Source organism: Spea bombifrons, chromosome 5 (assembly GCF_027358695.1).
Source record: "Spea bombifrons isolate aSpeBom1 chromosome 5, aSpeBom1.2.pri, whole genome shotgun sequence".
NCBI classification, from domain to species: Eukaryota; Metazoa; Chordata; class Amphibia; order Anura; family Pelobatidae; genus Spea; species Spea bombifrons.
Window position 1 is genome coordinate 90,834,976 of NC_071091.1, and position 19,930 is coordinate 90,854,905.

The 19,930-nt window shown below is 35.4% G+C and overlaps 1 protein-coding gene across 1 annotated transcript in view; it reads left to right on the forward strand.

The window, feature by feature from the left end:
• The window catches only part of LOC128496406 (putative leucine-rich repeat-containing protein DDB_G0290503), a 208,103-nt gene extending 195,772 nt beyond the window's left edge, over nt 1-12,331 (forward strand). The window contains exons 34-35 of the mRNA XM_053466019.1: nt 7,705-7,807; nt 12,257-12,331. Of these exons, the coding sequence (XP_053321994.1) occupies nt 7,705-7,807; nt 12,257-12,331 (178 nt within the window). The remainder of the gene's footprint in view (nt 1-7,704; nt 7,808-12,256) is intronic.
• Nucleotides 12,332-19,930: the final 7,599 nt, after the last annotated feature.

A 19,930-nucleotide genomic window follows, 5' to 3' on the forward strand; every position in this document is an offset into this window, starting at 1 on the left:
TTGTTTTTTGTAAATTTATTTTGCAGGGTGTTCTGGAGACCCCAATAGGCCATATAACATAGTCAGACCACGCCACTCTCTTGGTCACTCTACCTAAGTCTATGGCTGTGTGAGGAAAAGGGAGTTGGAGACTAAATTAATCTCTAATGGTTAGACAAGTTTTGATCACACATAACTGAGTTTTTTCAGCTGGACTATTTTCGAGATACACCAGTTCCAGTGGTCTGGCTCAGGCATAAGGTAGTTGTTAGGGAGTTGTTGATTAAGAAAATCATGCAGGAAAAATACTTATGTGATAACATTGTAGTTGCGGAACCCACATATAAAGCTAATCCTACAAAAGTTACCATGGAAGCATTATACCTAGCGAGAAAGAAGGTGCTGGTTTCAACCTTTAAAACGGCAGACAACTATTTTACAACTATTTTACAGAAAAGGTTACAAGAGAGACACATTGTTAGCTTGCAAGTTAAAACAAGTCCAGACTAGAATTCCCTATACTGGCCATTAAAGCCCTTAGACTTAATAAAGCACCAGACCCTGATGGGTTCTCCAACATTCTCATTGCTAGAACTGTTAGTACCTTCGTATCTCCATAAGTTATTTCATTATATTTTTAATAAGGAATCACTCCCCTCGGAAATTCTGGAAGCTAATGCGGTTGACCGAAGCCGGGTAATGAACCTATTAAGTGTGATACATATCACAGATCAGATGGGATTTGTACAGGGCCACTAAGCCCTTGACAACACTAGATAATTTGTCAATGTCAATATCATCTCTTATGCACAGAAGAGGGCATCAAGACTCATTTTGCTTTCATTAAATGCCACAAAGGCCTTTGACAGGTTAAACTGGATCTACATGGCTGAGGTATTGAGGTGTTATGAGTTACCAAGTAGTAATGTTAGCATTATACTCATGCCCGGAAGCCAATGATTTTTGGGCTGCTTTTCACTCAGAGGCTTTCTAGACAACAGGACAATGTAGGGATGCCCTTTATCCCCTTTGATATTTGTACTAGCCCTGGAACCGCTGACCGGGGCTGTCAGATCCCATCCACTTATTCATGGTATCTGCCCCAAAAATATGATGCGTGGATCTCTTACTACAATTTATAAAGCAAAATATAAACTTGGGCCTGTCTAGCCTCTGACATTAGGAGGTGGGGTAGTTATGAGATCTTGGCGGGGTCAGATGATTTCATTAAAGATCATGTTCCCTACCAAAGCTTTTATATCTTTTTAGAGCTGACGGAATTGGCAAGATTTGAAAGGGCTTTTAATAGCTATATCTGTTTAAACCTAGAGGCCTAGATTCTCTTCTGGGGTTTTTTTATGCTCCATTTTTTTCAGGTGGAATGGAGCCCCCAATCTAGCATACTATCATGATGCAGATAGATTCGCCCAGGTGATTTAGGTAGCTATGTGTCTTAGCTTACTTCATTGATTTTGACTTTTTGTACCCACTAAGTTACAAGTTTTGGCAACAGGCCTTACCATACATGAAAATATCCATTTCCAAATATCCAGATAACATGCCAGTTAAGAAGATGGTGGGATGGGGGCAACATTGAGGTAGAGCTGGATGCATCCGTTGGTACATATCTGTCACAGATGATCTGGTTGGATGATTCTAGTAGCATGATATGTTTATTTTACAAGCCAATTGGTCTGTAACAGACACCATGTTTATTTACTTTTTTCCTTTCTCTTTGTTAACCTGTCTCGCATCTGTACTTTGTAAACTCAAATAAAAGTAGGAAAATGAATCCACAATTATTTGGACGCTGATGAAACTGATGAACAAAGGGAAGATAGCAGAGAGTTAGGGGGCTTGAGTGGACCCTTGGTGGGAAGTTGACATAACCTGGGAAGCAACCCTCTGTCTCTTCAAAGAGTTAATGTGACTTTATTTTCCCATCTCACCCGTAGCAGGATCAGTGGTGAATGGTGAGGCACATTGTGGGCTATATGCTTCTCATAGGGTATTTTATCATATTTAAAGCCCCATGTCACTTAATAGGAATAAAGAATGATGGGGTTAAAGTGCGTTCACTGGTTTATTTTTAATTTTAAACTTATATTTGGTGATATTTGAGAGATATTTGTCTTCACTTACAACTTGCAAAACTGAAGTTGTATAAGCTCTCGTACTCAAAAGCAATGTGTATATTAGTGAATATTCTAATTGTTATGCAAGCATTGCCATGAAAGTGTTGCCAGTTGAGTTAACCCTTAACTCGACTAACCACTTTACTTTTTAGAGAATAGACCCAAAGGTTTGCATAGATGTTTTTTCCACATAAAATATGCTCATATTTTAGATATTTTGAAAGTAAAATTTGTAAATTTAATATGAAAATGTGTTATGCTGAAAATATATATTACACACAATTATGTTCCCCTTAGGCATTTAAATGTTAGTATGAAATAACAGCCAGTATTAGAATATCCCTATAGTGCGCAAAGAATGCATATCTGAACCTGATTGTAAAACAAGCTTTTATTTTTCAGAAGAAAGTGACATCCCTGTAAAGCACATCAATATATTTCTCAACAAAGACTTTTTAGAAGCAAATGGTACTTAAGAACAAGTAATTGTCAGCTGCCATTCTTTACAGTTAAAAAACCACTCATGTTATTGATTGGTGCCAATCACAATGAATGTAAAAATAGACATTCAAAAAGGATCAGCTTTTAGAAAAGACATAATTACATATCCAGCTAAGGGACTTATCTACCAGTGTGGCTTCGCTACTATCATGACGCTTATAAAGCAGAATATTAAAATGTAAGTGGAATTGCAAATTACTTCTTATTTAGAAAAAGGAAAGAAAAAAAAAGGTTTTACCAGATATCTCAAAAATATGTGTCTGGGTTTGGGAATAGAATTTCATGGTCCTTTTAAGGAAACTGCAACCTGTATAATAATAATAATATTTCAGAACTGTACCCTTTAACAGTTTTTTTTTCAACTGATGTACCTCATTTGGATACTAAAAGTCTCTTCGTGACAGCATCTCGTGGGAACCCCAAAGTCAACACTGCTTAGGTAACTTTATGGTAGCATAGAAATGGAAAATGTAGAAGGTAAAATGGTACACCTTAAAGGGACAGTCTAATTTCCCAGACACCGCCTATAACGAATGCATATTAAAATATTCTTGCTTGCATTCAGATTAAGAACACAAATTAATGGTCAGAAAGTTAATTCAGTTTTAAACTTCCAGAACATCAAGCAGAAGATCATAAACTCTTGGTTGGTGGCAGGCCTTAATACCTATAACCTTTCAAGACTTTAGTGTCTTCCTTGTTTGGACTAATATGGCGATTTGTTACATAAACTCCCAGACAATATATATGTAGCAGTTTGATAAAATACACAATTTAAAGTGTGAAATTATTTTTGTTAGCAATTAAGAGAGTATGTACCCATGAAGGAGCGATGGTGCCTGCATAGAAGGGATAGAAGTACTGTTGCTTGTTCCTTACTAAATTGAAGATGGCAACAATTTAGTTATAGAAACAAAGACTGTTTGAGTTCTGCAAATATAGATATGCTGTATATTAAACACGTGGCCTATTTGCATTAGGAACATTTTAAAATCCATACTTCCAAATAGTTATGTTGCAATTTACAGGTTATAGGTAATTAAAAAAAGTATCTATAATGCAACTGAAAATCAGACACATTAATTTTATTTACTAATGTTCTTGTATAATGTTCCTCCAAGAAAAAGCCAATTTTACTATGTGTTTCATATCTTCAGACATATCTTCTTTCACTCCCTGGAAAGAACCAAAAACCACGCTCTAGAATGCACCTTTTGGTGGAAGCTCAACATAGCATTCCGAAAACATTTCAAACCAGTTTATGGGATTCATCACAGCCCTTCTTACTGTTACCTAATGCATATTTAATCACAGCTATGTTTGCCCTTGTTCATACTATTATAAACAAGGATGTGTTAAGTACTACACATCCTGCCATTAGCACTATGCTGGAATTTTCTTATACTTATGCTGTAGCAGCGTCTCTCTTGACAGACTCCACAGGCAACTTACAAGCAACTTTGAAGCCTCCTCCGTCAGTCACAAGGATGTGCTGTCAGATCTGCATGCTTGGGTGCCATCTGCTTTTCTGACTGTTCTTTGATTCTATGTAATGATGGCACTAGAACCTATTTAAGAATAATCTACATAATCTCCATTGAGGTTATCCGCAGTTATTTCCTGGTTAAACAAGATTGTTGCTTTCTGAAAGCAAATTTTAAAACTGTGTTATTTGTATAAATTATCTCATTTAGAAAGCCAGCTCTCAGTTCAGTGGGTTCAAAGGAGTACATGTCAAATTAAAATGCTCTTAGAGGCTGCTTTACATGTCTCTGCCCAGAGTTTATCAAAGTGGCATTGATACTATGCAATGAAGGCACAATTAGCAATAGCTTCAAATTAGACATGGACGGCACTTTCCGGTCCTCTTGTGCAGAAAATTTACAAATGGGTAAATTGGTTTGTTTACTTATAAACACAGTACTATCAAAGTGTTTTTGTTTCTCCCACTCACTGCATAAGGACAGATACATCTACTTAAAGGAGCATATTTACTAAAGCGGAATTGGTCAGTATAGTAATACGTGGGAAAATCCCCTCAAGTACCATGGTGGACCCAAACCACAGTAACTGATATTTATCAATGTGTTTTAATTCCACCACTGCTTCCAGATTTCTTTGGTTCTTGTAACAGGCCATGTAACATATCCACCCTTTCTCCTAAGTCCCTTTCACACAGGGGGTCAAACATATTGATGGCTGGCTGTGGTTGGATCAGGAAATATGACATTATTGATGGAGAATGGGGGTGGATAATAAAGAAGGGAAACTGACAGTAGAGAGGTCTGCTCAGTAGTAAAAGTCAGGATAGCGTATTCACCAACATGGCAGATGTACACTTACAGTGGACTACACTAGGTCGATAAGCACAGCTTACACAGCTAAGCTAAAGAAAATATCCAGTTACGTTATTATTGTCATACACATATGGGGAGCCAATGGAGCAATCAGCTCTTACATAATGTAAAGACCTTAATCAGTCTTTGGTTTCATCTTAGATTATGGATAGCCATATGCTTATTAGACAAAATCAATTCGCATGAAATTTTGTTTTTTTAATTTAGAAATAACATTCGAGGGGCGTTCCCAAAGGGGAAGGTCCCTGACACCTTCTGGACTCGCCTTTCACCTACAGCACCATTAACTCCAGTTTCCTGGAGCAGGACTGAATTTCCCCAATATTATTTATAATGTAATACCTGGCTTTGTTACCAATATTTATTTATCAATAAAGAATATATGATTTGATAGATAATATAAAAAAAGAACTAACTTTTTCACAAATTAGAAGTTTGGCTGGTAGCATAAATGGGCAACTGTCTTAAACTCTTCAGGAACAGGTTTTAAATTTTAAACAACTGAAACACAGTCACACTGTGCATAAGCCCAGTAAAATGCCTAGTTTTGTCACCAATAATTATCAATGACAATGAAGAATACTTTATAAAACCATAGAAAGATAAAACAAAATATGTTGTGTTGTACAGAAATTAGAGGTTCGGCTGGTAGCGTAAACGGGTCTTGTTAACTAAACTCTACTCAAGAACAGAACAATATTTAATAAGCAATTAAAACACACAGTGCGCAATCAGTCACATGCCTCATTTTGTTATAATTATTTTTGTGTGTTGACCAAAAACTAAACACTGTGCACTAAAATAAACTATTACCTTATTACTTAACTTTATTAATTAGCCTCTGTTAAGCTAGCTGCTAATTAGCCTGCAACTGCTACTGACAAGTTAAAATGGCATCAGCACACTTATATATCTAATGCTTGTCTCTTCGCCTTGAAAATGCCACACCATTTTAATAATCGGCATATATATACGAGTTAAAATGTAATAAACAGTAGAGTTCGAAGATGAGATTTTTTTAAGAAAGATAGAAGCACTATGGACATTAAGTTGCATGTAAAGTGTTTAAACCAGATGTGCTCAATTCTTTGCTAATGGAATGAAATAGTTTGGGTTTTATGGATCACTAGCTGTACTAAGCTTGCATATTCATTACTTTAGTTGGTTCACTGGTTCAGTCGCATGAATTGCAGAAGGCTGAACAGAAGTCATACTGTTAAAGTGCTGTTAGTTTCGGCGTGAAAGAATTGCAGTCATATAGTCCTACCCCCCAAAAAAAGTTTGACTGTTAATGCGCTAATATACCTGTTATCACTGGGCACTTCAGTGAATTGAGAGGCAGTGATGCATCAGATCACAAACATACTATTAATGCATTAATCCCAACACTAGCTTCAGATTACGTATTGTACTTGTTTTAGCATGTTAGCGTAATATCCTAATAGTTTAGAAAACTCATAACATCACCTTTAATATGAGGTGCAATTCTGGCCCCAGTCCTTAAAAAGCCATGGAACTAGACAAAGTGCAAAGGATGGCTACCCAAGGGTGACTATTTAATTTTCTCATCCCGCTGAGGGCATAATTCGGAACTAACCCTTAAGACCTACGCTCCCTATCCAGAGGTTGGGGTTATAATGCAGCCAGACTAGATTGGCATCTTTTTGAAGGCATCCATTGTATTTGATAGCACCACCTCTCTTGCCATTGAATTCAATACCTTTATTGTCTTTCCTTTGTTGTGTATGCATATTTATACAATGTTTTAATATCCCCTTTAAGACGCCATTTTTTCTAGCGTATACAGATGGAACTTTTCTCTCTTCCTAACTAAGACCTTCCAATTCCCTTATTCATTTCGTGACCTTGTCTACTTCCATAACTTCTTAAGGACCGGTACCCAGAATTGCACTGCATGTTCAAGGTGAGATGTTACCACTGACTTATAAAGAGGCAAGAGGATATCTTCCTCCAGTGAATCAATACCCTGTTTTATTCATACCAATATCCCATTGGCCTTTGCAGCTACTGACTGGCCTTGCAAACAGTTGCTAAATCTCATCAACAATTATTCCTAAATCCTTCTCCTGAGTAGTTTTTCCAATACATAAGTTGATTGTGTTGGACCCTTGCTTTACATTTATTTAATGAAACAAACTGAACAAAGTAGCTCAAACTTAGAATAAAATCTTAACTAAATATGTAACTTCGTATATTGCTTTTATATTTGTATTATAGTAAAACATGGCAATACCGTTTCATTAGCTATGCGAGAGAGCTTGTGCCAAAATTATATTGAAACAATTTCAGGTTTACATTTTCACAAGCATTCGGTTCACACATTCTTTTTTAACAGGAAAAACAGCATAAGGTTTCTGCGTATCCCAACTACTCAAAATTAGAGGGGATATTGGTTCTCACATTCTCTCAGTTAAAAACTATGCTTCATAGAATTAAAACGATTTAGCATGCATATTTGTATTAAGGTAATAGTGACTGTTAACATTTCTGTTATAAACAGTGGTGTCATATACGTCACATGTGGACAAAAATATGTTTTCTTCCTGTAAATGTTGTCATTATAGTCTGTTGTAACCATGTGTAGCACTTTTAAAGAATGCAAATATAAAAAATATAATGGAATACAATTGTATAATAATGGAAACTGTTGCTTTTCCAAAATATGATTATCTCAGCTGCAGTTTCAGTAGTTTTTCTTTCACTTGTACTAGGCATGAACAGAAAAGCTTTTTGGAGGAGAAACTGTCTGCCACGGAGGATGTACACACTAGGTTAAAAGCCAACATAAAATTGATTTACATTCTAAACCAAAAGGTAAGTAGTACCAGTGTCTCTTGATACCATTTATTTTCTAGAAGATATTAAAAGATTATAGCAAAAAAAAAATATTTTGAGCGACTCCTAAAATGCTCTTGTTTTAAATAGCACTAAGAGAAAACTAAAGTATTTAAATAGTAATTTATTGTCAATGAAAACACCAAGATATACATTGGTGTGCAATTCTGTTATTAAACTGAAACAGCAATGAAATATCAAGAGATGCAGTAACAAAGATGACAGCTACAAAGTATTCTTTGTACATTGCTACTGCAATAAATTTCCGAATTTATGCTGACCTGCTGCTGAACGTTTATATTTCTTTTCACAAACTTTTAAATGCCATATCCTCAAGTGTATAGATCAAAAGAATATCTTACATTTCTTATTTCAATATTTTATATAATAAAAGAGAGATTAATTCCCCTTTGAGTCCTTAACTGAATAACAAAGCATATCTCATATCATAATTTAAAACTGTACTCTGCCTTGGGTTTAATACAGCTTTTTTTTTTTTTTTTTTTTGTGTCACTATACTCCATAAATAAATGTAAGCATTGTGTGGGAAATAACAATAAAAATCCAAATATTGATGTTTAGAAAAATATCCTTTTTGTATTTAGGCCACGGATATTTATTTGACTAAGGGGGGGGGGAATGAAGTAGTAACATTGATAGTGACTGATCATTAAAGATAAACCCCTGAAGCATTGATACGCTATAAAAAGCTCTTGCAGGAAGTCATTATACTGTTGAGAGAATAAGAAAGTTAAGTCAGAGAGTTGTGAAATGTTCTCATTATGGGTCATCTTGGTAATTATCTGACATCTACAGATAGAGTCACTTCTTAATCAAAAGAATGAATCATTACTGATATTGATTCAGACCAAGATGTTTGAAATAATGAGTGCAGTAACTCAAGTATAAATTCAGCGGTAATTTTAGCAACTTCTCCAGTGAATTTTCATACTAAATAATAATGAAATATCTCATTTCATTTCCTGCTAATAGTCGGAAAATGGCCATGCCACTGCAAACTAAATTGTCCCTGCATAATCGACGTGCAGTCCTAGCTTGGAAAACGGATAGCTAATGTTTACTAATTGATACTCTGGTATAATAACCCCAGCTGCTTGCGTGACCGTCCATACCAAGCTTGCAAGAAGTGTTTCCTTTTTTGTGGACAAAGAACAATTTATGTGGTCATTATATGAAAAAATATACCGAGGCAGCTATATTACTCCTCTTTAGCTGAGTTCACAACCTGCAGTTAATACAGAACATTCCAATTACATAGCAATATGTGTTATTAAGAGCCACTTGGGATTAAGATGCACAGCTATTTTGCAATTAGCATTTATTTTGCATATTTGCAGTTATTTGTGGATAGAATTATAGTTAAATTGCAGCTTAATTAATGCCCCTTAGACTAATGACATGCTAATTGCATCAGAGGATCGTGCATGTTAATGTGAAGGTTATTTAACTCATGTGCTCTTGACAGTTCAGTATTATGGTGGAGTGGCATTAACCACAATTTAATTTCACTTCTGACCACAAAATTGAGCGTGATTCATTGGCACTATAGCAACGGCAACTATCACAGATAAAATTACATATGTAAAATAAATTTATTTAGCTTGACATTAATAAGCTCATTGTTACTGCCTGTCATACGTTATAACTATAAGCTTCCAACAAACTCAAGCAGAAAAACATCAGTTCACTGTTTAACAAACGGAATAGTTTACAACTGAACAAAACTTTTAGCAAATGTGGCTTTTAAACAAAGTAATAGGGGGGGGGGTTATTCACCAAATGCTGAGTGGTGAGGGAGTGGTGGCAATAAATTTCACAGAAAGACTGTTACTGGTTAGAAATTTTATTTCCCATCTTGGCTGAATTTAGGTCACCACGCCGTTATACGTGAATGCTTAGGTCATCCGGCTTGCCTAGTGGATGTAAGTTTGTGTTTAGCAATGCCTCTGTTATTTCCTAATTGTAAGTGGAGGGGGTGTTTATCACCTTTTGTCCCCACCATAAAGTATTTTGCGTGTGACCCATGTACCAACTCAACACTCAAGCAGTAAGCCAGTAACCAACCTCATGCTGGTAAATCCCATTAAGCACAAAAGTGCTGTCAATGAATGGCGGTCTGACTTGTGCAACCTCTGCCCCAGGATTTGTTTAAAAATGCCTAGTTTAGTACAGCAGGACTCAAATGATAAGGTGAGTTTATTTCACACAGGCAACGTTTCGACGCACAGGTCTTTCTCAAGGCTTGAGAAAGACCTGTGCGTCGAAACGTTGCCTGTGTGAAATAAACTCACCTTATCATTTGAGTGCTGAGCCTCTGCTTCTTTATTTTGGATTTATTGAGGGACTTGGTGGTACCCTGGCTCGTGCACCATTTCACTGCTGAGTGCTGCGTTCCAACCTTTCTTTTTGTGTAGTTTAGTACAGCAGACATTAGCCGTAAGGGATCCATGTATAAAGCGGATAGAGGCAAAAGAGGAGATCTTGTTAAGCTGGATTGCATATACCGACCCAGAATCCCTTGCACTGCAGGATTTCTGTGGGAACAAGTCTTTTGGCTTGCATGGTGGATGTATATACAGTGGCATGCTGAATACATGAATATATATATATATATATATATATATATATATATATATATATACACACACGTATATAGACACATGGCACTCTAAGACACTACACAGGTTACATACCCCTAATGCCGGCCCTAAAAACTCATACCACTCAGCCTTTGGGGAATAAGCAACATTTTACCAGGTAAACCTTCAAATATAGAAATAAAATGTTTTACTTTCTTGTGATCTATTGTGGGATAATAATGGCAACAGCAAGAGGCTGTGGTTGCATTTAGAGACTCCGATCCTGTTGGGTTTTTGATGTTCATTGTGCAACCAGACAGCCTACAAAATATACTTTCATCATTGAGCATCTCCATAATGTATCACAGGTGTGTTAAAATTACTCTGACTGAACCAACTGTGCAAAGATATAAAGAAATCTTAGTCTACTTGCAGCCTTCAGATTATATCATCATGTTTTATTAAAAATAAACAAGTACCTGCTTTAATACACATGTTCTAGATTAACTTTTTGCATTCATGTACTTTATTTCTACTGGTTATAATTGATTTTTCACCACTAACACTCATTGTAGAGACACACTTGTGGCAGATATATCATCATATTATACATATATACTAATGGAAGTGCCACAAAACTGTTACTGCTTATAACAATTAACAATTGATTATTTACAGTATACTTAACAAGTTAGAGTCTTAGCTGAATCCTTTGTTCCAAACAATATATTAACATTTTACATGACACTGAGATTTTGGTTTTATTAGAAAGAGTATTAGAAAGTGATAAATTTAACTGGAAAATGATATGCTGAAGATGAATAGATTGTGTTTTAATTTGGGATAAAGATAAGTGACACTAAAATTGATTCTAATTAGTACAATTTTAAGGGTTCTGTTGCAAAAGGTATTAAAACCATGGGCATTAATCATGTCAAATACCTGGAAAGCTTTAAGCACGATAGATTATTGTCCTTTATTCTACAGAGGAGTTTCAACTACTTGTATTTTATCATGTTAACGCCAATGGACGATCTTTTAATTAACACTCAAATTGCTAAATACAGCATTTGAATTTCCCATTAATGGCTAACCTTTACAACTTGCTACATTTATTACAGCAATTTTGAAACTGTTAAATTATAAAAATTTACAGGAATGTCAAAGACTAGATGAAAATGTATTTGATGTAAAAAAAAAAAATACACCTATAGCTCTAATAAGCTTTAAAATGGAACTGTGATGTATAACACGACTCCATCAGTTCTATTACATTATTATTGTTAATGTTAATGACATTTTGATTGTTCAGATTTATATTTTCATGCAAATGGACAATAATTTCCTATGACTATATACTTAAGGTTACATTGGAACACTACTGTCACCCCAAGTTGTAATATACTTTCTGGACTTTAGGAGGTTGCTCATAATGCTCTAGCATTAGACATTGTTTGTTTGTTCATAAATAGACCAAGCTACTGTATTTAAAGTGTGATGCATCAACATGACAGCACATATAGTACAACAGAAAATATATAGGGTTTTATAAGTGAAAGGGGGATGTCTGTTGTGTATAGGTATAATTAGGATTGGGGATAATATTACATGTGATTTAAGTTAAATGAAATTCTGTACATTATATTTTATTGCATTATATATATATATATATATATATATATATATATATATATATATATATCTAGATATGTATATGTTAATTCATGTTTCTCCCCATTAACATATGGATTTTACTGTTTAGAGATAAAGTGTATGTAGATATACTTGGATATGTAGGATAATAATTATGCCTTTTTTTTTTATCCAGTTGAACAAATTAAGTGAAGAAAATGGACACTTGCATCAGCAATTAGAAGAGAATGGTAGATTTCAACAACTTTAGATCTGACTATTAAAAAGCTCAATGCTCAAAGTGAAGCTAAACGAGATCGAACACTTTATTTTCAACACTCAACAAAAGATGGATGGATCTTTTCAGTGTTATTTTTGGAATCTGAAAAAGAGCCTTAAATGATATTCAAAAGGAAGACATTGAAGGTGAACCCAAAATATGAATCTCACTGAATTGGAGTACTGTCAGCTCGACTGCACCATGTACTGAATATGCTGGACTGAATAAATAAATAAATAAATAAATAAAAAAGCTAACTGGTCATCTATGGAAAGATTGTTATTCAATTACTTGTAAAAAAAGATTAATCTTCCACATTGAACCCATTCAAATTGATCGCACCAAACCAACTATCATAAAGGACCTACCGTGTAGGTCATGCACTTTATCAGGTAAATGTGTTGTACTGTCCTGCTAGAATGACAGCAAGCCTTCTGTAAAGCTGTTTCTTCCAGCTCTATGTTAACCAGCTGGTGTTACTAATCATAGTAGGAGTGCTCTATTGATTATGTTTTAACCAAAGATCATTTCCATATACAGGTCTTTACGATAAAATGTATAACCCATCAGTTGTTGGAAGAATACACTATATGATACTTACTATTCCATGCCATTTGATAAGGAATATTTGCCTAGCTAGCTATAATGATCAATAATATCCATCATAATCAGTAAGTGAACAGGTGGTTGGGTAATAGAGGTGACCTAATGTATGTTCCTGTTTTTAAATCAAGGGCCAGCACAGCAATTCCAATGGGTTTCACCAAACCAGTAGAAGAAATTTACCGCTTTTTATACAAAAGCATCGACTTTCCTTGTTTAATCCAATGACATATGTTAGGTATATAATGTTGTGATATTATCCAACATTGTCTCTGAATACTGTGTTATTCTGAGTTTTAATGAGATGTTTTATCTTAGGGAATCTGATTTTGTGCTACATCTGCACACTGTGTATTGATATTTTTTTTATGATGTGAAAAACGCATAAAATGCTACTTTAATATAATTTATTTTAAGCAGTACTGTTTTGCATTCAGTTTGGGTTGCAATTAGGCAAGAAAAATGACAGCTTTCTTTTTGTTTATGTTTAATTTTTTTCAATTGTACTTGAAAATAAGCATCCATTAGTAGCTTCAGGGTACAAAAAGGACTTGAGAAAATTAGCTGTCATACATAGCGTGTAAGATTGTTTTTTGAAATATTTTTTTTCTGTATTTCTTTTTTTAATAGATTGTATTTTATGCTGAGCATGAGCAGAGATCATGTTATCTTCATTTCAAAAATATGAGGCTATTTGTTTGTTCTTTGTGATAATAAAATACCACGTTTCAATTTAAACTGTGGAACCTGATAAAATGTGATTATCTGATTTGCTTTTATCAAATAATGTCTAATACTTCTAAATACAGTTTTACTCATTTTTACTTGGTTACAACATTTTCAATTTGTGGTTTCCTTATGCTAATAAATTATTGTAATGAGCAAAAGATAATAGTTTTTTTGTAATCACATTTGCACATTTACATATTTGCTCATTTTTTAATTATCAATTCTCATGGTTATATTTTAGATCACCGAAGAAGCAAATTCACAAGCTCTGCAAATATGATCTTGGTTTAAAAGGAATAAAAAATATAAACATTTAATTAAAACCACAAGCCAGAGGACTGAAATATTGAGTTGCAGTTTTGCATAGCTACATAATAATTTATGTTGAATAACCGCATAGTGCTGTGGAATATTACGGTGCTATATAAATAAATACTACTATATTGACCAAATGAAATGAGTAATTATCTGTCAGAAGTCCAAATAATAATGAGTATGCTATGCACTAAATGCAGTTTTTTAATAAATATATTTTTGAAAACCAAGGGAACACAAAAGAGATACTGTTGGGTGTTAAATGCTTCTTTAGTGGCAAGAAATATATACAGAAACCAAAGAAGTCTGGTTTCTTTTGGACCATTCAATTTCAGGCTGAATGTCCATTTCATTTGGCTGAAAATGCTGGGCCAGTTTTAATTGGGTAACAAAATGTGTTGCCCATTGCCCAGAATCACTCTCACTCTCATTTCCCTACCTTCTCTGTCAACCGCTTCTGCCGACCACTTCCGCTTCGGCATTTTCTGCTCTCTGCATCTTCTGCTCTCTGCGTCTCCGTGGGCATAACCTGCCGGGAACATCTGCCAAATTGGTGTCGCTTGCGGTGAAGTCCTTTCTCCAATCGTGGAGAGGATGTCACTGAAAGTGCTGTCATTTTGTGACAGAGTGAATGAGAGAGAGTGTGAGTGAATGCAGGCCCCCAAATTCCAGATGAAAATTCTGAATTGTTTGCTTTGTTTACGTCCATTTCGTAAGGGGGCTGGCGTTGTTTACAAGGCTTCATATGAATCGCTGAATTTACCAAGATTCTGTAAATTTGCAATTCGGATGAATCTGAATACACTAGTCTAATCTCTAGCATAAGATCTAAAATAAGTGGGGAAATGGAGGGGAAAAAATGAATCAATTCGGGAGGGCCTCTCTTGCATGTAATTTAATGCATTCCACAGGTTGCAGCTTGGTCTTATGATCTTAGCAATCCTCATGTCTCATTGCAAAAACATGGGTTCACATCTTAATATTTGTCAGGCTAAACTATCACAGTTAATTTTTGCCTTAATAATTTAGTCAGTTCCATGTTTCAAGTCTTGTACTTGGGCCCAACCCCAAAGGACCTTTTTCAGACCTTAGGACTGCCATGGCAGATGTACTCTTTAGTTAAGTCCATTGAGATCTAGTTATTTCTATTCATCAATGCTCTCAGTCCATATGACAAATAATGGTCACTGTTCAGATGCTCTCCTGGGTCATATAAGTTAAGTCCAGTGGTTTGATGCTTAAGACTGGCATAAGATGAACCCAACTCATTGAGTGATAGAGATACAGACATAAATTAAATCCACAACAGAAAAAGTATTTGTATGAATCACAAGTAACAAGATAATTTGGGTCAGAACCAAGTAGAAAAGGTCTGCAACAGGTGATATACATAATTATGATTGCTGGAGAATGCTTTCTAGAATGACAGCCAGCAATCATCTACTGAAGATTGGATTCAGCAGGAGTCAAAGTTGTAAATATAGGTTTCTTTGATTGCATACATTACCGAGAACTAGAATTGCACAGTCTATCCCAGAGCATGTAATGTAAAGGAAGGTATGAGGCCCATAAGCAAACTGCTTGCCACTTAAGTAGCGTTTGATGAAATAGTATAAGGTAAAACCTACAACAAAGCTTGAAATATACCTCAAAATGTTTTTCCAAAAGCCACTTAACAGTTGTGCAATTGTCATAATGCTTCGTTTCTATTGAATATTCCTGCTCACAACCAGTAAAGAACATATAAACATTTTAGGTCAAAAGCAGTGTTTGCAACAATTCTTTAAGGTGGGCAAACTGGCTAGAAAAAGGCACGGTTTTCACCAGTTTATCGATCCGAAGTCTTCATGCATCCCTAGGTCACTGTAATAACCCACAGCTGGATGTTAGGTATCACTTAAGCCTGGCTTTGATTTATTCTCCTCCCACCGATCTGGCTCACGTTCCAGAAAAAAAATAATGAACGTAAACGAGGCCCATGCTGCCTACATTGAAAATTATGATGTATACATGTACCTGCTTTCTGGGGACAATGCGTTTGTACTCAGTGGATAAAGTTAAAGCCAATGAGCAATTACGTTGAAGAAAATAATTAATGCTTATTAAAAAGTTGGGAGATCCTTCTAACAGAACAATTGAACTGGGTGAGATATGTCCCAGTGAGTTTTTTCTTTTATTTATTTGTTCTATTTTTCTTATTATGTGTATGCTGTCCTGATAAGCACCAAACATTCCAAAGGTCAATTTTCACTTGATTGTTCATTATTTTGCTGTCATTTTGACATCCCAATAACCTGCACAGGTTTCATTTCCCACAATTTGCAATAGTTCCCTATTCAGAATTGTGCCAAATATTCATCTTCAACTAAAGATATGGCCACAGATAAATACGCTGTAACAATAAAATGCTAACTCTGAATTATAAACTGAAGGATCTGCAATTGCATTCAATTATTTGAATTAAAGATTAACAGCAATAAGGTTTCTATAATGAATATTAAATGTGATTTTTCATATATATGTATGCCATATCTATATGGGAATACTCTGGAAAAAAATCAATTATAATTACATATAAATATATGAGATGTTGACATAGATTATATTTTTATTATTTGTTTTGTTTACCAAATGTAATTAAACACCTTTGCTGTAACAAATACATATAAAGAGTGCGCGTCTCGTTGTTTTAATTTTGATATTAAAAATCCACTTATGTGTTACTCGAATGATTATTTAAAGTTAGTTTGCAACAACATAACCCCCCCCTGTAAATATGAGCATGGGATTATTACACATCAATAAGTGACAATTTAGATTGATTAGGTGACTTTTGACTCAGGATCAATAAATGTAAGTATGCTACATAAATATGGTAGCTGGAACCTGGTCCAAGTTGAATATGAGAAACCACCTGCTAACATTCAAAATCATTCACCTGCTAAATCATTCACAAATTGAGTTTAAAAAAAAGACTCGTTTTTAGAGCTGAACTAAGTTAGTGGCGAGTTTCTCCTGAGTTCACGTGCTAAGGAATTTCTTAAGGGTCTTGATATTTAATGTTGGATGCTACAATGCAAAGTTCACCTAGAAAACCAGGCCTATTGTTTGCCATTTTATTTCCATTTATTTATTTTATTTATCAGGAAATTAGTGTAGACTTTCTGTTGTCACAATGTAACCGGAGGAGGATGCAAAGTAGCAGGCCCAGGTGAAAAAGCCCAGAAAAGTCCAAAACAAGGTACTGGAGGGACAAGTCAGAATCCCATCTCATGTGACCCTACCCTGGAATTAGTTGAACTCTGCTCTTACCTGCATAGGCTTGTAAGCAATGTACATGTATGTATAACCTCATGTGTTGGATACATTTCCCCTGGTGCATGTTTACCTTATGGGTCCACAGCAGATATCCTTGGGTATAGAGGACTGCATCGGGATTCAGATCCCACAGGACCCTTCAAAAAACATGCGGGTGTGGGAGGTTTTTCGGGTGTTGCAGGCGGTCAGACAATGTACCTGCGGGTCCCAGGAATCCCACGCACTCCTGCAAGACTGCCTTCGCTTTGCTCGCACACAGCGTCTCTTCTCTTGTTCCGCCCAGGAACATATGACTCTGCTCCGTTATTGCGGGACAAAAGAAGAGATGCTGTGTGCGAGCAACGCGAAGGCAGCCTTGAAGGAGTGCGCAAGACATCTGCAGTTCAGGTAAAGGGGTGGGGGAGTTTGTATGAACGAGTATGCGTGATTGAGGGAATGAATGAGTATCTGTGAATTATTAGTATCTGTGAATGAGGGAATGAATGCGTACATGAATGAGTGAATTAATGTGAATGCTGTTTGCGGGAGCGGGTGGGATTGGACACATATGTTGCTGGAGCAGGCTGGATTGGACACATGTTGCGGGAGTGGGTGGGATTGGACAGGTATTCAGTTGGAGCGGGATTAAGAAAACAGTCCCACGCAGGGCTCTACTTGGGTGCCTTAAATGGCCACAGTGCAATCCTCTAACTGCGCATGTACAATGTTGTCATGCTGTATAAAGGTGGGAATAGGTAGGATCATTTGAAAATTTTAGGTTACTTGATGATACTATTCATAATTCAGAGCTAATTTTGCCTCGTTTGGAATTCATATTCCATAGGGAAGTTTGCGTTACAAGGTTACAACCTTTTTTATTATTATTATTGATAATTGAACAACATCTGACTACTCAGAAACAAATATATATTCACTATACCACTAGCACACCCCGACTACATCCTTGGTTGTAGTTTTGTAGGAACCTGTAAGATTCACCTTATGAAAATGTATTATATGAAAAACCTTTTATCTTTATTTTAGCACAAATCAGTCATTTTCCTAAACTTTACTGTTTATAGTTCAACACAATGTATTAACATATGTAAGAGGTCTTACCGTTTAAAATAGAAAGCATACACATAGCAGATACTCATTTTATGTTTATACAAGCAGCCATCTTCCTTTTCTAGGGATCTGCATGATTATTTTTCCTTTTACGCTATTTCCCCCCATTTTGCTCCATGCTGCACTTTAGTGATGGTTGAGTGGTTCTCATTGTGTTTGTAAGGCTTAAGACTGGAGACGGGAAAACATCACATCTGGAAACAAGGTCAAACAACCCCTTACTTTTAAAATCTCTGTCATAAAATGTAATGATTAAAGGGCTAAAGCAAAATTATTTGCAGTCCCTCTTTAATTCAGTATTGATAGTGTTTCTGCTCTAGAAATACAATGAGAAAGATGAACTCTAGCTGCAAAAGAAAATTAGTAGGATGAAAACAAAATGTTCTTAAAGTATATCAATGGCAAAAGAAAGAAAGTGAAAATACTTGACCCTGGAAAACAGAAGTGTTCTCTAGGGTAAAACATTTGTAAGGTATTTTCAGGTATGCTGATTATAAAAGAAAGTTAAAAGCAAAATTAGATGAAATACGACTCAGAAATAAAACCACAACCTTGCCTTTGTCATGTCCTTAACTGACACAGAACAAAATCCAAGGCAGATTGAATGCTATGAAATCTTACAAAAGGTGCCACCGGTTCATGCCAGTTCTGGTTTAACCCATTGAATAAAGAATTATTTGTGAAATTAATTACGTTCAGAATAAAATATGTATATCAGCACCCCCTTATAGTGAATCACCTCTAGATCAAGGAATACTGAATACTTAATTTCTCGTGGCCTTGGCTAATTACAGACAAATTATTACTTAACCTAATCTTGCTAAAAAAAATTAAAAAAAACGTGTGTCAAATGAAATTGTTTCAATTATGGATGGATTACTACAAGATACATGCTCAAAATAACGTCTGGAAATAAGAAATGTGGGCTTGGCAGTATTTGAATTTATTAAGTATGGCATTAATTGGTTACCATAAATAGGTAAAATAAGAGCATTAGTAATAAGTTACATACATCTATTACATGCTACATGTATGTAATACATTACATACATGTACTATATGATACAGTTTTTGAGATGGTTGGATCTTTGGTGGGTCCTTAAATAACCCTAAGATGTACAGGGATGGATGGTAAAGAAGTTAGAGGTTTGATTTTAGAGAAATCTAGGGTTAACATCCAATAATTGATTTAATTTAGGCAGGTAGTTTTACTGATAAAGAATGTAAATCAAGGACATAAATGTAATTTCTGTATTGGTACTGTACATTATTTTTCTGGAATATGTCTACAGTGAAAACCACAAAGGAGCCAAAACAGAACCTTGGGTCCGCAGACAGAAATAAGTGCCAAAAGAATTCCAGAAAAGCAAAAGAAGGCACTGAAATAGGGTGTCTGGAGAATAGGATGATGGCCATAGGGCATTAACGGACAATAATAATAAAAAAAAACAGCCGCCAAAAGACCTAGTAATAAGCAGAGACTTTAAGGTGCTGTCATCTAATCACTGGTCGCCTTGA